At 36.3% G+C, this 23304-nt stretch overlaps 1 protein-coding gene across 1 annotated transcript in view; it reads right to left on the bottom strand.

Moving 5' to 3' along the window:
- The window catches only part of LOC103037172 (heparan sulfate glucosamine 3-O-sulfotransferase 3B1), a 36880-nt gene extending 18235 nt beyond the window's left edge, over positions 1–18645 (bottom strand). Inside the window, exon 1 of the mRNA XM_022685450.2 lies at positions 17827–18645. Coding sequence (XP_022541171.1) covers positions 17827–18320 — 494 coding nt within the window. The 5' untranslated portion in view covers positions 18321–18645. The remainder of the gene's footprint in view (positions 1–17826) is intronic.
- Between the last annotated feature and the right edge of the window lie 4659 nt (positions 18646–23304).

Raw genomic sequence — 23304 nt, 5'->3', positions numbered from 1 at the left:
ATTCATTTGTCTGGATTGGATTTTGCCTTGGATTTTTTTTAAAACAGGGGTTGTAGCTGCATCAAATAGATGAAATAGATGCAGTAGATGCAGTAGATGAAATAAATGCATCACCTAGATTCTCAAGAAGCTCTGAACCTATCAGAGACAAGATAATTGCAGCAGACGAGCAGAGAGACGTGATATTGAGAGTTCACTGCACTGTTAACCGTTTCTGCCAGGAGTCTCCCATCCAACACACATATAATAAAAGCCTGGGTTGAATTTCCAGTCTGTGTTATTTCGGAAAAGATGTCAAAAGTATTGAACGCCCAATGACAAATGTTTTCGCTTCTCTCCATCACTCCCTTTCTTCTCCTTTCACTCTTTCTCTCTCTTCACTCTCCAGCTTCCAAAAGGCCTCACGGTTCCACTGGAAACGAGATCCGCCCAGCATTCGCCAGGAAGACAAGCTGTTCGAAAACCACAAACTGTGGATGTGAAGAGACATCTGAGAAATGAGCTCTGCTACGGAGAGATGGAGAACTAAACTACCACTTGGCTCGCTTCGATTTCGTCTACAGAAAAGACTGGAGAAGACCTGAGAGTAGAGTAAGCCACTAAAGCTGCTCTATAATGTTTATAATTGGGCCTTTAATGATTTTAACACACAATATGAGTCCAAAATGTGCCTACAAATGCTAATGCTACATGCTAATGGCAATATCCACTGTTCAGTAAAAAAAATCAGTAAAACAGCAAGAAGCAGCAGCAATTCAATGCTTTCAGCAAAGCAATGACCTTTTTTGTATGGAACTAGAATAGCTAATCATTTTAGCACTTCAGAAAAGCACTTTAATTTTCCATTGTCACTTTTTGAGGAAATGTGAATCTGAATGTTGTTCAAACAAATAGAAATGCTTTAAAATGTATATATATATATATATATATATATATATATATATATATATATATATATAAAATAAAATACTTATCTGGTGAGCTTTTGTTTACATTCCTCCCCTGTCTCTCTCTCTCTCTGCGTGACTTTATTTTTATTCTTTCTTCTTGGGTTTACCTGCTTTGAGATCAGCTGTTCTGCAATTGGGTTCAACAACCCTCTGGGCTGGAGAGCTACTAGTCTGTAGCACTCCATCCCATTACACTTCATTTTCCAAAACAGAGTTTGTTTGGCTCGGAAAATATCTTGCCTGTGGCCAAACTTAAATGCTGAACCCTGATATACAGGAAAAAATGCTTTGCTTGTGATTCGTTAGGCTGCGCTAAAAACTCAATGAAGGCAGTCTGAGACGCACATTTTTTGAGACACAATGATTAGACAAAGGTGTCTCCATTGTTTCTATACAACAGATAAAGGAATAGAACCACAGTGTACATAATTTTCTACAGTCATTATTAAAGACTAACCTTCCTACAACCTTTTAACTAAGACATAATAAGACACAGTGCACTAAAATTGTTATAAACCCATTTTTAAGTTTCTATCAAGACCTCTTTTAGTCACAGTGCCACAGTAAAAGTGCACTAGTGAGCATCTAAAGTCAAACTTTACTTTTTTTTACAAAAACAGATCATAGATTCTTCTGAGAAAAGCGAGAAAAAAAACTTTTTTGTCTTCTTTTTCTCTCTCAAAAGGCCAAGTTTCAAAAAGGACACAAAGGTGCAGAAATGTCCCAGTATTTATAGACTCTAAAATCCGCTGCTTTTGATAACAGAGGGTGAGAAAAAAAAGATGAACCCACATGAAAGGAGAGAAAAGAGTGAGTGAAGACACAAAGGGGGTAACAGGCCCTGGGCTACACACACACACACACACACACACACGCTCTGTTGCCTTGGAGCTTCATTCATGCTGTGCTACTGCAAGCACATCAACACTGTGTGTGTGTGTGTGTGTGTGTGTGTGTGTTCCCTTAATTGTCTGTTCTTTTCTTGCAGGGGTTAATGGAAACCTTAGGGGGTCTCCCCTTCTCCCCAATGCTCTACCTTTCACTTTTCTTTTTTCGCTTGCTTTCTCTCTTCATTACACACACACACACACACACACACACACACACACACACCCCAACATGGGTCCATGGCCACTGCTGTACCACAGCTGACACACAGCTCATTTATACAATGGTAAATATATATATATATATATATATATATATATATATATATATATATATATATATATATATATACTGTTTTTACATTGACATACTTACCTAAAGTTAAGACCTTTTTTAAAACTACTTGTCTTGACTTGTTTTAAATGTTGAGATTGAAGTTTTTATCTAGATATTTTGATATAATTGTAACATCTGATCATTCTCTCATGTGAATGTGGTTTTTATTATTATTTTACTGTTTATAAGAACAGTAAATGAATCAAACCATTGAGGACAAAGACTAAGACATCCCTATACAGTGTCATTTTATCTCTTTATTAAGTCTTTTTGGACAATGAAGTAATTCTGATTCAGATACCAATAGAAAAACCTGCCGATACATTATTAGTTTCCATTGAAAAACTTTCTCAATATCAGACAAAATCAGGCAAAATCAAACGAAATCAGACAGGAACCACCGGCTAGAAAGAACTGTGGACACCTAGTCCACCTAATCTCTCTGAAAGAGGCTGATTCAGTGGGAGCCGAGTCTGAGCTCTCCTCTCCACAGGAATCTGGACAAAGACCAATAAAAGAAAACCAAAAACCAGACGGGGGGCAAGCGAGCTGCCCTTTCCTTCACTTTCGTCCCTTCTCCTTCCTCATTGTCCTCCCTCAGGAAATACATAAACAGCTTTCTAAAGCAGGACAGAGACCGAGAGCACGGACTGAATAAACTGAATTCTGTCTTCTTCCAGGAAAGAAGGAATGAATGGAGAACAGTGGAAAGTATTGTCATATTTTTTGTCACAATTTCGTCTCGAACATTGTGCATTGGTCTGGTTAGAAAAACGTTCATCGCCGGGGGGTAAAAGAAACACGAGGACCAGACAGAGACATTCTGTCCCATCCCGTCCCGTCGTTCTTTATCTCTTCCTCCAGTAGGAGGTAAAGAAAGGCCTGCAGTGACCATCTTCTCTCGTCCCCCTCTGAGAAAAAGCCTGCAGCTCCTGAATGGTTGACCACCTCAGCAGCTCTCCGCCGCTCTGCTCTCCGCAGGCCGCCCCATTTCACAATTAGCCGGCAGTAATTTGGGGGCTGAAAGCTGCTTTTCTCCAGCCCCTGCTCTGTCCCTGCTCCGTCCACCCCTGTGGAAAGGTCATGCCAGCTTAGGCAGGGGAAATTGAGGGGCTCTCTCCATCTCTCTTTGTGCTGACCATCACAGCAAGCGTCCATTAGCAGGGACACTTTCAGACACTGAGGTCTTAAAAAAAGCCACCAGCCTGTCTCCTCATGATGGAGAAAGAAACAAGCACATGACCAATGCAGATTTCTTTGCAGGATGAAAAAAGTGGGAAAAACATCAGCTTTTAGACTTTTTTGACTTTTTTAAACTGTTAAAAAACAACTTTTGGGACAATTTGATGTTTAAAAAGTTCTTCTCCATGATGGAACAGCTTTAGTATTTGGTTCTACACTGTACTATACTGTGGCACCACCTATATCACATTTTTAAACCTTGACTGCTTTAGCATTACATTTACTGGATTCATTGATATACAGGATAAATGTCTTGCTTCTGGTCCTTTAGGCTGTGCTGGAAAACATTAACTTCTCAGACTTTTAAGACTTTTTAAACTGTTATGAAAAAAAAACAAAGGCTTCAAAACTAGGAAACTATTTAAAAAGTTTTTTTTCCCCAAAAAACTTTTAGGCCATCCCTACCTTAAACACCACTAATGATCTTCCTCATTAATGAGGACTAAGGAGGACCGAGCTTCTCTTTCAGGTAGCTTTAAAAAAAAGCACATCACTAGGATAACATTTGCTTTAATAGGAATAACCTTATAAATCGCTCTGGATAAGAGCATCAGATAAATGCAGAGAGTGTAAATGTAAATGTAACAAGCAAAAATAAAGTTAATTGCTTTATCAGTCCTTTATCATGAAAATATCCAGCAAAATTTGACAATTATACCATGATAACACTGCATGACTTACACAAGTTGATAGAATAGCTAATGCTAATGCTGCTCCAGCTGTGCTAGCCAGGGAGTGGCTTTACTGCTCCTCACAACCTGATGGGTAAAATTCTTACATTGTCAGGCACACTGATGATTTTTGGGAAAAGTAAAGGATTTTAGGTGCACATTATGGTGCAAAAAAAATATGGTAACTACACAATCGTTCACCAGGAAGTTTGTCTGCTCTCCAAAATCTCCAAAACACAAACTAGAACTGATGCAATGTCTTTTGTTTGTTTCAAAACAAAATATCCGTAGAAAACAAGCGATACAAGAGATAAAAAAAGCGATAAAACACGCAGAAGAAGTGAATTATGAATGGAATAATATTAATAATATTATATATATGTAATATATATAAAGTTCAAGACACATTTTCATTCTGTATAACTCAAAAAATACAAAAAGACAGTACATTTATACAAGAGTCAAAAATCTTGCAATGATGAAAAGATGACAAGTTTTAATGAAAACCTCCAGACAACTGGTGCTTCGGACAAATGTTTCAATTGATTTTGGACAAAACTCTAATTTATATATATATTCCTCTATAACCACTGGAAAAATGAGCTCGCGCCTCGTTTTTGTGACTAAACGTTCGCCATGTATGAAGCCCTATATGTGTGTGGGAAAGAAAGGAATGGAGAACAAGAAGATAGTGGGAGGAGATGGAAAGAAAGGGAGAGAGAAAGCAATAGCAGAGACTAAAGAGGAGAGGAGCTGCCGGATAAAAGAGGAGTTGGGGATGGGCTGCTTGGGGGTGGAGAGGGGCGGCGACGGGGCCGAGGCCCTGGACAAAGGAGAATAATCCACTGGTCAGAAAGGTGCTGAGCAGTTTAGCCAACACTAAAGCGTGGTTGGGAAGCAGTGCTTTGAATGTGCCCAGCGAGCACCGAAACCAGCCTTTCAATGGAGGATGTCAACCTGCTGACCACTGCAATGGCTGAGCGGTCAGGGTTCAGCTCCAGCTGGGGAGAGGAAGTCCATTTAGCATTGAAAAAACTGGATACGGCTGCTTGGAACCGCTGATGCTGAATTGTTACATGGAAATGAGACCCAATTCTCATTATGATTAGGCCTTTAAAGCTGCGAAACGCTGGAAATGTCCAGTCCCAGTTTGGGTCATTGGTATTTCTGGTGTATAGTTATTGTAATTATTATTGTAGGGGAGATAAGAGGTTATATGGGATGGAAATCCATTATATTCATTATATTCATTATATTTATTATATAGGAATGAGACCAAAATCTTATTCATTACGGTTATCCATAAAAAAGGGCAAGAACTGAAAGAAATACAGCATATTAGTTTCTTAAATTCAGTGGCCAGAGAGATAAGAAGTTAAATATTATGTTAAACTCAGTTAAAGTAAGTTAAACTCATTATTACTAGCTAATAAAACTGCTGTAGTCTGGGTCTATTTATGCAGTATTGTAATTTCAGGGATATAAATTGAGATTAAGGATTAGATATACAGTTTCTTATTCTCATGAAATCACAAATTAATGAGAAAAAAAAATACATAGATAAAAAAACACAATTACGACATCCTCTTCCCATGTGGGTGGGATTGTGGGTGGGTACACAAACACATGTGTAATGGGCTTCTGACAAGCCTCACCTGCTCTACAGATGGTCTTTACAGAGGCAGCGCTGCACAGCGGACCCTCGGTTGACCCTCGGCCAAAGAGCATTTGACCGGCCAACAAACACCATCTACCACAGCCCAAGCTAATCAATACATTAGACTCCCTGAGGATCCTCCCAGGCTTCGGTCATTACTGCGTGAGTGTGGCCGTGAAGAGTAATCATCGTCTTCTAGACAGATATCTTAAAAAACACATTACAAACACTAATCAATGTACACTATAATATACAGCTCTGGAAAAAAATAAGAGAGCACTTAAAAATGATGAGTTTCTTTGACAAGCCATCAAACCAAGTTGAACTGCTTGAATTTTTGCACCAGGAGTAAAGCAGCATAAAGTTATCCAAAAGCAGTGTGTAAGACTGGTGGAGGAGAACATGATGCCAAGATGCATGAAGACAACTGTGATTAAAACCCAGGGTTATTCCACCAAACATTGATTTCTGAACTCTTAAAACTTTATGAATATGAACTTGTTCTAAAAGCTCTTCATCTTTTTTTGTTATTTCAGCCATTTCTCCTTTTCTGCAAATACAGTAAAAGCTCTAAATGACAATATTTGTATTGAGAATTTGGGAGAAATATTGTCTGTAGTTTATAGAATAAAACAACGATGTTCATTTTGCTCAAACATAAACCTATAAATAACAAAGTCAGAGAAACTGATTCAGAAACTGCAGTGGCTCTTAATTTCTTTCCAACAATAAATGAGCATGAATGAGCAGGAGTCCCAATGCTTAACCTAATCTTGATTAAAAAAAAGCTAAAAAAGCTAAGTTCCAGAAACGAGATGAGTCCTGAAAAACATGTGAGGAGAGTCATGTGAGAGTTTTAGCAGGCTAAACTCTCTATGCTAGGCTAGGCTACATCCTGTTAGCCCTTTACACCTTCATTTTTCCAGTTAGCATTAAAACAGCTTAGCCTAGCTGTTTCGGGCTTTGTCCTAGCACTGCCCCTTGCCGGAACAATCTTAAAACTTAAATCTGACGCTTCTCTCGGTTCTGTCTGTTCGTTTTTTTTTTTGTTTTTTTTTTCAGCTTAGCTTGTTCGCCAGTTAGCATGACGTAGCCCATTTACTGGCCCCATGCTTTTAAAGAGGCAGGAAGTGGAAAGCGGGGGGTCGTTGGCGACAGCATGTGTACGGGTCACCTGCACGGAGACCCAGCATCCCTGGAGCGCGAGGATAAAAGCGTGGGCATTGGTCCAGAATTGGCCCTGCCACGGATGGGGGTCCTCGTCTGGACTTGGTGGACAAGGTGGTGGGGGGCCGGGGGGAACTCTGCAGATAAGAACTTTCAAGTAACAGACTTCCAAACGCTTCCTGAGTCAGATAGCGGAACGGGATTTTCTCCAAAGCTCCCCCAACCAAAAACTCCCCCCTTACCCAGCCCACAACCTGGGGGGACAAAGCTTCGCTTGTCCCTTTTGTCAGCCAAGTCTAACCGACGGTAACACCAAAGTCTGGCGTTCTGCTAACTCCCCCTTAATCACAAGACGGACTCGGGGAGTGCGCACTTAGAAGTGCACACTAGAAACACTGTTCCGTGCCAGAGATTTCTTTTTTAACGCTTTAGCAGAAAGCTGACCTTTGATCGTATGTTGGAAGCAAGACTGACGCTGGCAATAATCCGAATTTGAAGGCTGAAAAAGGCTAGATAGATAGTTATATGGTATTACCAGACTGGACTGGACTGGACTTTTGTATCACAAACTTATCGCTGCCCAAAGGAACTTTAGAGGTGTTTCATGATGGAAACATCTCAAACCTTCTCTTTCTGCAGGAACATCCAACAGACATCTACAGCATCTACAGCAAACCATAATTTAAAGTATAACACTTAAAAAGTGGCATAAAACACTTTATGAACTCTAAATGCAGCTTTTTTTAATAAATTCTCAAAAACACACTATCCAAGGTTTCCTGCAGCATTTTATAGTTAGGGTGGCCACCTTGACTAACCATTTATCTGCGGAAAATGTTTCTTTTACTCAGATTTTATGCATATTGTGGTGTTTCTATGCCATGACAGATTTAATACTGAATATATTGTCTTAAGTTAATCTTAAACCTTAAACCTTAAAGTTCTTGACAGTATATTGCCCTAATTTTTACCTGAACTATTGTTAGTATTAGATTAGTTAGATCTTTGCACTGGGCCTCAATGATCCAACCATTGTTAAGAAAGAAGGAAAATAATCTTCATTAATCTCAGTTAACTTAATACACGTTTCACAAAGATTCTAGCATTGAATAATGTTTTCTTATTTGAGATTTGAGAATAATTGGATTCATCATCATAAAATCAGAGCTGTGAACGGCTTCGCAGTTCAAAAACACATCATAAATCTGATTTAATCTTTCTTTAAGACTGTATTATATTTAGTTTAAGATAGAACGAGTGTTATGGCAATTGTAGCAGTATCAACATTCAGGTCTTGTTTTGTGTAGTCTGTCTGAAGCCGGGTTTTTTTTTTTTTTGGGGGGGGGGGGGGTTGCTGCTTTTGGAGCTCAGCACAGATTTTATTGATTTAATAAATGGTTGAGTTCACCTCCCGGATGTATCTCAGCTGCTGCTGTATTTTGGGACGTTGGAAACAATCTGTTCAGCCATCAGAGTATCAGAACCATGACCACCAGTTTCAATCACAGTTTCCACAGTCAAAGTCACAACAGTCTCACTTTTTTTTAACCCTTTGGGGTCCGTGAACTCAATGGCGCACCATATTTGATGCTTCCTATTTTCTATTAATAATATATGTTTGTGATAATTCAGCACAGCAGTTAAGAAATGCATCATATGGCTAACTTAAGCTTCTTCAGTGAAGTAAAGAATGAGGCACTGTGTGGAAATGGAAATCCCAACTATTATTTATAGCCTCATAACTCTAGATGTGAATCATCAATGGTCTTGCAAAAACATTCACTTAAAAGAGCAGATTATACAGATTCAGGAAATATATTTTGAGTAAGAATGTTTTGTGGACGATATACCATTCAAGAAGTGATTGCGATAAACAATATTATTGTCATTTTAAGATTTTATTTTAAAAGCTCTGATATAATGGTAATATTAAAGCATAAAAAAGCAATTATACTTTTTTAAGACTATAAAAAAGGAAAATATATATATTTTTCTTTACCTACTGTACTTTAGTCCACACTGTATGTATGGAGTCACTGAAAGTTATTGAAACACTGGTCTGGTATGTCAAGACTGGCTATTATACTGTTGTTACTGTTACATATGTGAACAAACATACAAATAAACACAATAGACATATAGGTAGATATCATGATTATCAAATATTATTGAAGTCATGTCCATTAATTGTACGATAAGTTGTACGACAATGTAATTATCATGACAAGCCATATTGTAGGACATATTTCTGTGCTACATTTTCGTAGATATTCTCATATTGATAGAAACATCAACATCAAGAGAGTAGAACAACAAGGGTTAAAATAGATGACAATAAATAGATATTGACTTTTGGATGCGTGGCTCTTGAAGAAGAAACTTCTTATTAGAAATGAAATGATCCTACATAATATAATGAGTTTTTTTAACCTCTAAAAGTTTCTACAAAGATTTTTTTAAAGAGCCATAAATAAAAAAAGAAGAAGCAAAAGAGAATGTTCTTTTAAATGAACTAAAAAAGCTTCTTACTTCTTCTACAGCATCGCTCCACAGAGCTATTTATAGACGCCTCTATTTTTAGGAGTGTAAGCTTTGCACAAATTAGCACCTGCACTTATAGTGCACCCTGCACAGTGTGCTGAGCTTCATAGGGTGCTGTTTCTTTATTGCTTTATTGTATTATACTGGTTATTCTAGTCCTGAGGCATCAGAATTTAGAATTAGACTTTTCAGTAACACTTCCTATGAACCCTGTATTCATAACGTATTATAAATGCATTTATAATGCATTATCTGACATGCATAATACCTTAATAATAATGACTGTAATAAGGTTTATAAAGAAAGGGCTTGTAATGCCTTATAATATCATATCATAATATTCATAAGAACATTGTACAATGTAGTGTTGTAATGCACTATAACACATATTTGGTACATTTTGGCATAATGCATTATAATATGCAGCTGTGATTTCTCAAATTAAGCTTTTATATAAGTACGCAACACATTATAAAGCCTTATATACAGTCATTACTGACTTTAAGTGAAGTGATTTTTTTTATATGCTTTTTAAATATGAAGTCAATTTTATTATGCCTCACTATAATGTCTTGACAGTAATGACTGTATATAAGGCTTTATAATGTGTTACGCACTTTATATAAAAGCTTAATTTGAGAAATCATAGCTGCATATTATAATGCATTATACCAAAATATACAAAATCTGTGTTATAGTGCATTACAACACTACATCGTACAATGCTCTTATGAACATATATTATAAGGCATTACAAGCCTCTTACAAGCTTTCTTTATAAACCCTTATTCTTGTAGTTTATACTGTGTTATGAATGATGCTGTAAGTACTTATGAGTTTTTATACAGGCGTATTACAGTCATTATAAGGTATTATGCACGTCATATAATGCATTATAAATGCATTTATAATACATTATGAATACAGGGTTCATAGGAAGTGATACTGACTTTTCTTCTCTTGTGCAGAAGGAAATGTGCATGATGGCATTTCTTGAAACTTATATCAAAAAGAAAATAGCTGATGCTATAAGGAAATGCTAGTTATGTTATTTTGCCAACTGGCTACTCTATAAAGGAGAAACTAATAAAGAAGCAGATCTATTGAGCCAAAAATCAACTGTAATAAAATCTAACACTACAATAATCATTATTAAATTAGTCCTTAAGGAACTCGGTTCTGTTAAAGGGTGCGGCGCCTTAACTCCAGAAACTGCTTCAGTAAATCTCAGCATTCCTTAACACTATGTCATCCACGGCAGCCGGGCTTCCAGAACATTCATCTCCTCCAACACACACACACACACACGTATACACACAGTCTGAGCCTGGGCGGAACCTCCGAGGGGTGAACTCAACCGCTTATTAAATCATTAGAGTCTGAGCAGACCTGCGAGAGCAGCAGAATGAAGGCCTTCCTCAGACCACACCAAACACAGTCCATCTTACACACGCCCACTTCCATTAGCAAACTTTACATTTCATTTATAAATCAAGGGAGCAGAGTCTGGAGGAAGAGTGGAGAGACACACAGTCCAAACTGCTCAAGGTCTAGTGTGAAGTTTCCACCAATCAGTGATGGTTTAATGGAGAGTCATGTCTGTCATCTGCTGGTGTTGATCCACTGTGTTTTATTATCAAGTCTAAAGTCAGTGCAGTTTCGTTTTCCCAAAAAAATCTTACAATCTTACTTTTATGGAGATGTGGATTTCATTTTCCAGCAGGACTTGGCACACTGCCCACACTGCCAAAAGTACTAAATGGTCCTTATATAATTTTCTAATTTTCTGAGACACTGATGTTTGGGTTTTCATTGGCTGTAAGCTTCATAATCATCAACAATAAACAAAGAAATAAACTCCTAAAATAGATCACTCTGTGTGTTTAATACATCTATATAATGTATAGTATTTCACATTTTGAACTGATTTACTGGAATAAAGTAACTTTTCAATGATATTCTAATTTTTTGCGAATACTCTCGCCATTAAACTTGTCACTTTTTTTCTCCAACCTAAAAATCATGTAATGTAAGTTATCATTATGCATGACATATATAGGTTATTACACTATATTACACAGGGTGCATAGTAAGATAGTAAATAAAATAGTAATAAAAACACCTTTTTTTGTGTGTAGACTTGAGCAAAGTATGGAAAATACTTTTTGAATATTATTTTATTTGCTCCGTAATTTATGTTTTATGTAAATAAATATATTTTTTAAACACTGACTTTGATTAAATGTTAAGACGTTTTGTTCCTTCTCATGTACAGTTGCTGGTTTTAGAGATTCAAGGTTTTGCTTCAGTGATAAAAAAAAAAAACTAGCTTGCATGTTGGATGTGTTTTTTTAGGACTGTGATATTTCCCCAGAACAGCTCGGTTCAATAGGTTCAACCAATTCTATTCACCTACTGACACCTAAAAACTGCTCAAAACAGCTCAAAATCAAACTTTCACTCTCAAATAACAGCTATCCCAACTAACACACACACACACACACACACACACACACACCTTCTACAACGGCTTCATTAGCGACGCTCTCTGTATAAACAGTCTCTGTCCTCACTCTCTCCTCTTCATACGAGAAATCAAACCCAACACTTCATTAGAGACGTGTGTTCTGTAACACTGCGCTGCTGCTGGACCAACATATGGAATCAGTGCAGTGACACACACACACACACACACACACACACACACACACGCACACACACACTCAGCAGGGTCTCAGGCCTGGCGCTCTCTGCTCTGTATTAGTTTATCTGTTCTTTTACAAGGAAAAGCTGTGATTAGTCTTCAGCAGCTGTGAGCAAAAAACTCTCACACTCACAAAGAGAGAGAGAGAGAGAGAGAAAGAGAGAGAGAGAGAGACAGGAAGAGATGGAGAGAGATAATCCCAACTCTTAAAATAATTACTAATAACTAATAACACTGTTATTAATATCTTATTCATTAATCTATTTTGTTTTTATTTATCTATATGATTTGCTTTTATTAGAAGGTATGTTAATGTATAGTTTCTTTATATTTATTGTGATTTCTTTACCTTTTGTATATTAAGTACTTGTTTCATTGCTTTGGCAAAAGTTGGTCAAAGAGAGAGAGAGAGCGACAGAAAGAGAGAGAGAGAGAGAGAGAGAGAGAGAGAGAGAGAGAGAGAGACAGGAGCGTGTGTTTTGTTTGCGTGAGTCTCGTCTTCAACTCAAACAGCAGGTATAGAGTTACAGCATGACAGCACATGGTCAACTCAAAGCAGCTGCAGCACACACACACACACACACACACACACACCTATATACGCATACATACATACACACACATACATATGGAATCGTGCAAAAAACACGTATCTCATTAGAAATGTCTGTTTTTGCCAGTAAAACTTTGTTTAACATAAGAGAAAAAAGCATAAATAAACATGAATATAGTAAAAATCTAACTTTATGTGAACTGCTTTATGTTTTCTTTTATGTAATTACTTAATTTCTAGCTGGTTATAAAAATGTCCCAAATATCCACCAGCAATAGCAGCATCTTCCATTAATTTAATAAAGTATTTTACTGCTTAATTAACTACTTTACTTTTTAAGAACCTATAGAAGAATTCTTCCTAACTTCCAGAGGATGTTAATGTATGAGAGTCATTCTTGGAGCTGGGTGCTCTTGTTTAAATTACATGATTTGTAAAAGTGAAAACTTAAGGAAAAAAAATAGGCAAATTTTATATCAGATCACAATTTCTACTCAATTTCTATTTACAAAAAAAAAATAGGAATAGGACAAACTCATTTTACCAACCAAATAAGTTAATTTAAGCAAAGAATAAAAATGTAATTCTGAGCTTTCGTGTAATTTGCAAGAACTTTTGCACAACTTTACAAGAACCTTCTTAACTTTCAGTAAAAAGTCAATGTAAAACGTTTTTATTACAAACTATTTCTGAGCATTTCGATTGGTCCAATCATTATACGATTTTCACACAATGCAAAGAATAAGTGTCGGACACAAAACTGGCAACAAAAAAAAATTAACATGGGATTTTTTCAGGATGATATTATTGTGAATATTAATGTTACCTCTGTTTTGTAAAAAAGTTCCTAAACACTACACATCTGGCAGATAAATAAAATCTTGAAATTTTGAAATTTGAAAGAATTGCATTGAAAATCTGGAGATATGAGTCCACAACACATAAAACACACATATACTGTAACACACTAGACATATAACACACAAATACACGCAGAAACTCACACACACTCACTTCTAACACACACAAAACTCCCCACAGCACTGTATCATCCTGTGTTATCTGTAATTAACCTCATCAGTTCCAGAGAAACAGGAGCAGCAGCGTCAAACTCAATATTCCTCCGACCTCAAACAGCCATCAGTTACTGTCCTCTGTTACAGTGAACTGCTTCAGTTCTTCAGCACATTAAACTGATCTTTACTGCAGGTCCTGCAGCGTTTAACAGACATATTCTTACACTTCTACAAATTAAATAAACTACAGTGTTACACTGCATTTTTCACTGCTCAGTTTGTGTGTCAGTAGGATGTATTACTCCACACATGCTGGTGATTTTTCTCTACAAAGAAAAGATCCATAAAAGAGTCGTTCCCTCCCTCACCCAAAAAAAATCCCTCACTCCTCAAACTGTCCTCCTTCCTTACCAACTTCATTTACGCGCTTTTGATTATTTTTCTCTATTTTTTCTTTTTTTTCTAATGTTTTCTACACGTATAAACTATATTAAATCTACGCAGATCCATATTTTATTTTCTAATTTTTGCAAAGAACGGCATTGGCATGTAAAAATATGGCATGTAAAAAGCTCCAATCTTCAAACTGGAACTTTCCAGAAGAAATAAAAAAAAATTCAACAAACTTTTTTTTTTAATGGAAGCCAATGTTAAAAGACCGAATTTGTTCAATTGTAAGTCATTTAGGAGCATTTCTATTGGTCCAATCATCGTAATATTTGGACATGATTTAAAAACATTGCCAGATTTAAATAAACAAAAAAAGTTTGACATTTTAAAAATCTGAGACATTATATTTAGATTTTTTTTTTTTTACATAAAGTAAAACTGGTCTATTCATTATGAAATTTGACACAACATAAAAAAAAGCGCAAGAAGTACAATATAAAAAAACAATGATGGTGATAATAGAGATACCAAAGTTACATCAGATATCTGGTATTGTTAAAAATGGCCGAAAAAATTAGCAAATTTGCCAGAAAAAAACATTGTTTAACATGAGAAAAATAGGCATGAACAAAAACGTTACTCTTCTAAAAATGCTGTTTTTTAAGGGTTCTTCAGTAAAGTCAATGGTTCCATAGAGAAGCATTTGTGTGTTTCTTTGAATTACTTGTTTCCTCGTTTAATTGTTCTTTTTGTGTGCTTTAAAGACTTTATAAGTCAAAAAGTAAAAAAAATGGATGCTAAAAAATATTGAGTTACAAAAGTTTTATCTGATCAGAGAACATCCAACTCATCAGTACAAAGATGAAGGCCAACGAAATGAGAGAAATGTAAACTTAAACAATCTTATACAGTATGTGGACACCTTTCTTTATAAGTTTACACAAAATCTGGCCGCTTCCGAAAGGAGAAAAGAAGTGCACAAGTTGCTCCAAAATCTGGCAACCCTGCAGTTAGTTATAGTGTAACTGTGAATTGAGATGTTCAACCATTGAACCCAAAGCTGTCATAAAGAAAAGCCCATTATAGCTGAAAGCTGCATTGTTATTCAACACATAACAGAAAAAAGAAAAGCTTGAGGGTGAGATAGAAGGAGGATTTCGGTGGATCAGCAGCAGCATAAAGCCCAGAGGCCTTAACATGCACACACACACTCTCTCACACACACACACATATCTATACAGCGCTTAACTATAAGACAACGGGGGTAGCAAGCAGTTCTACCTTCCACCCCCTTAAAAAATTTATAAAGGGGAATCTTGTATGGCATAATAGTCCTTCAGAGTGGAATAGAAGTTAAAACAGGCTTCAATTACAATGGTGGACCATTGAAACAAGTGTACACTGTATTTTCAGAAGTGTGAAACTCTGCTTTGTTACTTTTAAACACTTCCACAGCACATTTGATCCAAAGATAGCATGAAATGAGAGCATAGAATTTTGTTTTTATAATTAACACACAATTACATGATTCATCTACAGGTGTTTTCCCAACTGTTGGGCACTTCCTGCCCATCCAAACTTCCCCTATATCCTCAAACTCTCATTATTACTGTTGCTTCTTTTTTTCTGCCTTTTGTTCTCATTCTCACTCAGAACCCAATAAAAAATATAACTTCCCCAAACCTTGATGACAACAGAATACACTAGATTTAGTATGTGGGAGAGAACGGCTCTGTCTCGTTTCCTTTAAAACTGCTTCGTTCCAATAACACACTTCTCCCACACACTACGTAAAAAAAACTGACCATGCTTTCATGCTTGCGCTACAATGCAAACAGAAAGATATATTTCACGTTAGATGTGTATGTGTGTGAAGATATATGGATAGGAAACCTAAAACTGGTCAATGGTCAATTTGTTCCACTTTAATCTTGAATCTTGATCTTAAACAGTTAGACAAACACATAAAAATAGACTTTTATAGAAGAAAAACAGCAAAAATATGATGGGCAAGATTTAGAACACTTGAGAGAAAGTAGATAAGAGCAAGGAAAGTGACTGAATAGTGACTTATTTAGCTACAAAAAAAAGCCTTTTAATGCCAATCTGCACTTTAAATAAACCGGAGAAAAGTTAAACAATTAAATATAAAATAAATCAATGTAATAATCTATAGTTCACTGTGTTTTTAACACAAAGCAATTCTACCAACAAATGTACCAACATGTCCCGTACTGTAAAACTCCACACATCAGTAATCCAGCCTATTACAGTGCCTTTCTGTCCGATTTGAATAAAAAATAAAATTAATTCTGCGCCTTATTTTTAAATGTATAGCAGTTTCTCAAAGTGTATAAAACGACTTTAAACATAGCATACTGATCTGTAGTCTGTAATCCACATCTGTCTTGTTAAGAAATGACCTTTTTTACCGAAGTCCTAAAACTTAAGAAAACTTTAGATTCGTAGTTTCAGAGTTAGGCCGCAGTGACACAAAGTGACCAACAGAGGGCGGAGATAAAAAAAAAAACTGCACTGGACAGGGCTAAACTCAGGCGCAATTTTCTCATCATTTTAAACTTAAGTGTAATTCAGGATCAGGTATTTACCACAGTAGAGATGGACAGAATAGGGTCAAATTAAAGAAAATGTATTTTAACATTTAAAAAGTAGCGTTTACAAACCAAACATGAATAAACTCTGTGTTTTTATCTAGAATTAGAATTAGAATTTATCTGTGAAGGTTGGGTGAAACATTGATGTTCAGACCGAGTTAAGCGCAGTAGTAAAGAAGAGGAAATCAGGTACCTGGAATAGGAATAGCGCGTGATGGTCGCTGATGTGGTTTTAGGCAGATCACAAGCTGCTTACAGAATCAAGATCAACGTTTAAATAGGTTTCATGTTCATTACAAGAAAAACTAAGCAGGCGTTTAGTGACTGTAAGACAACACGTAAAAACGTTATTTAACCTTGACTTAAAAAGAAAATAAAGAGTAAAAAAAGTTTAGGCTCGTTGTCGGGCATCAGTGCGATTGAGTTTATTGAGCGGTTTTTAGTGTTCACTTTATTCTTTATTGACCCTGAACTTCTAACTTAGTGTTAATAAAGTTAATCAAACAAATAAACGAACAAATAAATAAGCGTATATAAAATAAAATAAATAAATAAATGAGCAAAAGCATGTTAATAATTAATTAAATAAACAGGATTCAACTAATGAACAAATACGCAAGTAAATAAATAAGTAATGACCATAATAATAATAATAATAATAATAATAATAATAATAATAATAATAATAATAATAATAATAGCTTAATAAGAAGCTAGATGCATCATACCGGGTTATTCAAATTAAGCTAGGCCTAATTTGTGCTGTTTTTTATCTAATGATATTAGTCGCAATACCATAGCGGTTATAATAGCGGTCATCTCTGGAGCCTGTATACATTATAATAAGAATATTTTTTTAAACTAATAATTGCAGCAATACTAATTAACTGCAATAACGCGTAATGAGGCATAAATAATAAATTAAGCTGCAGATCGGTTTTAATTACATGTACTAATGCAATCCAGTTCTAAAGCAATTATATATATATATATATATATATATATATATATATATATATATATATATATATATATATATATATATATATATATATACTAATATTAATAATATATTAATAATAATAACAGTATGTACCTGTACCACTGCAGACCGTTCTGGTAGTTCCGGTCGAAAAAGTGCGGCTCCGCTCCCACCGCGCGCACGTCGGGATGCACGCGCAAGAATTCAAGCAGCGCGCGCGTGCCTCCCTTCTTCACCCCGATAATGAGAGCCTGGGGCAGCCGCCTGAACCCCGCTCCGCTCGCGAGGCTGGACAGAGCGCTCGCGCCGCGCTCCGGTTCTCCGGGGCCGGGGTTCCCCGCGCGGTACTCGTCGTGGTTGTTGGTCTCGCTCCCGTCGCCGTCGTAGTAGTAGTGCTCGGGTCGCGCGCGCAACCTGGCGGCGGCGGGTACGGCGGGAGGTGCCGCGCGCTCGTGAGCTGGCGCGGTGGCGCAGTGTCCCGCGCACGAGTAGAGCGCGTACAGCCACAGCGCGAGCATGCTGCTGCCCGCCAGCGCGAGCTGCTTGCGCCGCCCAGGACCTGCGCCTGCGCCCGCGCCCGTCGGACCCCCGCTACCACTATATCCCATAAGCCCTCGAGCTCCGGCGGGACTCCATCCGCATGCACGTGCCGGGGCGCCTCAAGACGCGCGAGCCATCAAAAGGATAAAGATCAGTCCCGAATATCAGAAAGAAGAAAAAAACACCCAGATGTGGAAGCGCGTGCTGCTCCCCGCTGCAGCTGCGCGAGAGAAGAGCGCGAGGCTCGCGCTGAGATCAATGATGTTAACTGGATGTTGATGATGGTAACTGGAAGGTGCACGCGAGCGCTACTCCTGAAGCTCGAGCGCTCCGCTCTGCTCCTCCTCTGCTCCTCCACTGCGTTCCTAAGCCCCGCGTCCAGCCAGCCTGCTGACTTTTTTATTTATTAAACTCAAACTCCGCCCCCTCGACGCTGATTGGCCAGTGGCTCACGCTCACAACCTGCCCATACCAGTGTCTAAGTCCTTAGAAGGCTATAATAATAATAATAGTAATAATAATAATAATAATAATAAGAAGAAGAAGAAGAAGAAGAAGAAGAAGAAGAAGAAGATAGATAGATAGATAGATAGATAGATAGATAGATAGATAGATAGATAGATAGATAGATAGATAGATAGATAGATAGATATGGATTTATATATAGGCTAATATAAAGAGAAGATAATATAAGATACGATAGATGGATGGATGGATGAATTGATGATTAGACAGACAAGATTAGACAATTATAGAGAGGAGATGAAATAGCTACTTTGAAGCTAAAAAAAAGAAGGTAAAAGAAAGAGGGAGGAGAAACAGGGAAGAAAGAGAAGAAGTTTAGGAAAACTATAAGATCAGGGGGTGTGTCATCAGGAATTATGCTTTGGCTTTATTGGTCGAAAGAAGCCAATGAACGTTAGCGGAGGCGGGGCGAGCGAGGAAGCGAGGGCTCGAGCGAGCGAGCGAGCGAGAAAGAGAGAGAGAGAGAGAGAGAGAGAGAGAGAGAGAGAGAGAGAGAGAGAGAGAGAGACGGAGAGAGAGATTTTTTATTAGGTATTAAAACATTAAAACAAAATGATCATTAACAGACTGATTCATAGACAGATTCTTAATTAATCAAAGAAAAAATATAACACCGTTTCATTAATCTCCCATTCAGTTAATTTATACCAGATTATTGTATGTGTCCATTAAGCAGTAAACCTAAGGACTGTTGCTTTTTAAAGACTTTTAACAACTTCTGTTTAACTATAGTTTAAATCGTGTTGGAGGATTAATAATGACGAATTTTCAATTTTGATCGATTTTAATTTTTTCACTTCAACATTTAGATAGGGACCCAAAAGAAATGGCCCGATCTGTCCACATTCACAACAGTTATTATTAATTATTTATAATTTATATACAAAAACAATCATATAGAAAAACAATCATATTTCAATTCCAAATAGAAATCGTTTTCAGATGTATTTGGATTTTATTATTACATCAGATTCGACAAAAGCAGTTTTAATCATCCTTGTCCTTGTCAATTTAAACGGTACATATTATTAAAGGCGACTTTACAAAATAAGAAGTACTGCATTTCAATAAAAGTAAAAAAATATATATAATTTCAATGCAAATGTTAAAACCGGCAAAAATGAAGACGAAATGTGTTAGATGTAGGTTATTACAGCTCGACTGAACTGAAGGGAAGTGATAAACACAATAAAGGCGAAATAGGCTTACAAGATGTGCTAAAACCTATAACATTACAAAAATAATATTTAATTTTATGGGCCATTAAAGGCTCCTCTCTGCTCTATACACCCTGACTGTGATTTTACTTTCAATCACAAGTTTCACAAAGTGCATAAATTAGCAGAGTGTGTTTACATGATTTGAGTTCTGAGTTTAAAGACGTAAGAACCGGCAAGATATTTGTCAGAACTGAAGCCGATATGACAGAGTTAAAAAACTTATTTTTTAATCAAATGTAAAGTAAAAATATGGTTTTAAAAGTTCCAAGTTTGAGTTTATAAAAAGGTCATATCTTAAAAAATAATTAATTAACAAAAAGAGGTCAATGTAAAAAGAAATCAAGTCATTTGCGAAGCATTGCATTTGTGTTGAATATAAAAAAAAGTTATAGTTTTAAAGTAAAACAAAATGTCAAAAGTGAAAAACGACACACAGTGACGAACGGCTATTAGGCTTCCGAATCAATATATATAAATTTTAAATTTTTAATTATAAAGAAAGTTTATAATAGTCTTCTGGACCCGAACTAAATGTGCTGGCTCTTATATAATGACTTAAAACAAGCAATGAAAGTCCAGACGCTGGAAGGTTGAGTTTGTTTCAGTCTAAAAAGTGTGAAGTATGAAGTATGAAGTACTGAGTTATGAACAGAGAGCTCCTTCAGCGTCCAAACTCATATTTCTGCCGTCGTTATTGCGAGTCTGGCGCGAACGTGTAGTTCCTACATGGCCTTTCTGCACCCTGAGCTGTGAAGCGCCTTCAGAGGCGGGGGTGATGGAGTTGTCCTGAGAGAGAACCTCCCAGAAGATCCATCCATCAGCCTGCCATTAAAACAACAGCGATATTCTGCTCGTGAGCCATCAGTCTACAGCATGATTCATCCCAGCCCGGGCTCGAGAGGGAGTAAATCAATTACAAAACCATAAATGAAACTATTTGCCTTTCGCACTTCTTAGACTTTGGCCAGGAATTCATCATGCAGTTTTGTAAAGAAGAAAAGAAAAAAAATGTTCTACTAAATGTTCATCATTCCGACACTTTTGAAGGCCAGTTTAAGATCAAAATAATTTACTGTGTACAGATCTGCTGGCCTATAGCGGGGTGGTCTCATTTTTCTTCGCTTGTCTGTGGCCTAAAACAGAGCCACTGTGTACAGAAATACATAAATAAATACAATTACAATTATAACACTTATTATATTAGATAAGGGAATGCATACCGCTTAAAAAAATCCGTTCCATCTGTTGCCTCCATCATAGACCTCAGTAGAATGGAAAAGAAGGCGTCGAAGGTTTATAAAGATCATTCACATCCAGGTCAACACTTGTTCAAACTTAAAAAAAAAAATGCATTTTATATAGAACAAGGCTTCGTAAAAGCATGTATCCATCCGCTATAACAATTAGTTTCATCCATCTGCTTTGTCATAATGATGTACACTTCTGTAGATTAGCTTTGTCCTTCTTGTAATTTATGTAATTGTATGTTTTTGAGCGGCACTGTAACAAATTCTCAAAATCTTAGTTACCACTGATATGGCAAAGAAATGAAATGAAATATATGAAATATTAATTATTGCCTTTTTTAACATTATTTAGATCAGCTTTTTAACATCTGATTTATATATGAAATATCCCTACGTTTGTAGACAATTTTAAGACTAAATTTCAAGCTTTCCTCTGGTATCATAAGAGATTATTTAAAAAATAAATCAAAATTACTGTGAAGATTCATATTTGCTTGCATTCAGAAACATTTTTTTTTGTAAGGTCAGGAACTGATGCTTGTTATTATTAGTTCTGCTACTCTGGCTCATTGCAAAACTATTGGACCCTGCAGTTCCATTGCTACAAAGCCTCGTGCTTGCTCTCTAGCGGATGTCTGAAATTGCGCATTGATAAAAGCAAAGGAAGCACCTTGTAGTAGCTGAGAGCTAGAGCATATTTTTTGTTAAAATACATAAGCAGAACTTTTTTTATATAGTACTTTTATAAATGCGCACCACTGAATTGTATAAAAAACAGAAATAAAGCCAAACGTATAATGAATATTGAACGGTATAATGAACGGTTTAAGAGTTTTAAATTGCACTTTAGAACTATTTTTCGTAAATATATGCGAGATGTTAAGACACCATTATGTGTTTAAAGAGGTCAATGTAAAAATATATTACCAGTGCTAAAGTTGCTCAAACACACGACTTACATAGACATGTAATAAACCATTTAAAAATGCATAAAGAAGCGATTAAACATAGCTATGGGAATGGAAAAAAGGCATTGCACTATTTTGTTGTTCTACATATTACCATATACAGTACAATTTGTTACATTTTTCACATAATAAATTGAATATTGAAGACTGTATTAAAGCTATACAGGAACACATGATGAATTATTTTGCAAGTGATAAAACACACCAGAATACGTTTTATACTTTAGATTCTTCTAAGTAGCACATTTATCTTTGAAGACAGATCTGCACACTCTTGGTTTTAATATGATTTTAATATCAGTGTCTTCATGAGAGAGCGTCACCTGGAATAGTTTTCTCAGCGTCTTGAAGGAAGGAGTTCCTGGAGGTGCTATGTAATGGTATACTATGTAATGCCATATGTGCTCCTTAACTGTTTTAATGTCTTTAATATTAATTTACAATGTAAAAACACTATTATCTAAACCTACAAATCAATATTCAGTTTAATCTTCCTGTTTTGTTAATTCGTCAGGAACAGCAATAGTGTTCCTGGGTCAATTTGACCCTGTGTGTTTAAGTATCCAAAAGATGTCTGGAGAAAAAAAAAAAAAAACACAAGCAGTGTAAATATTTCACTACTAACTTCATTGCTAATTATTCTAGCCAAAAAAAATTACCCCCCCCCCCCCAAAAAAAAAAAATAAATAAAACTTCTTTAAAACTTTTTTTAATGCTACTTTTAAAAGACCAACATATAAAACACAATAGTTTTACATAACTTTGAACATTTAAATATTGTTTTAGTTTTTGCAGGGGATGGGTGGTTGCAAATATGTGAGATCTGAACCAGATTCATATTATACGTAGATTACACTGATTAAGGCAGAAGAAGTTTCATACTGGGGGAAAAGATATGTGAAGAACTCTACATCAACATCTACGTCTAGACACGTCAGTGTAAAAGTTAATCATTTTACCATTGTGTTTTTCATTCTTCGTTGTTTGCCTCCCACTAAGATTCTTTAGTTTTTTATAAAAGAATCCAGTCTAAAGAACCCTTCCAAGACTATAGAAATCCTAATTGTGAATGGCTCTCTATATCCTATCTAT

This window comes from Astyanax mexicanus, chromosome 15 (genome assembly GCF_023375975.1).
Source record: "Astyanax mexicanus isolate ESR-SI-001 chromosome 15, AstMex3_surface, whole genome shotgun sequence".
NCBI classification, from domain to species: domain Eukaryota; kingdom Metazoa; phylum Chordata; class Actinopteri; order Characiformes; family Acestrorhamphidae; genus Astyanax; species Astyanax mexicanus.
Note: the sequence above shows the minus strand (reverse complement) of the source record. Positions and strands in the feature narration are given on the sequence as shown.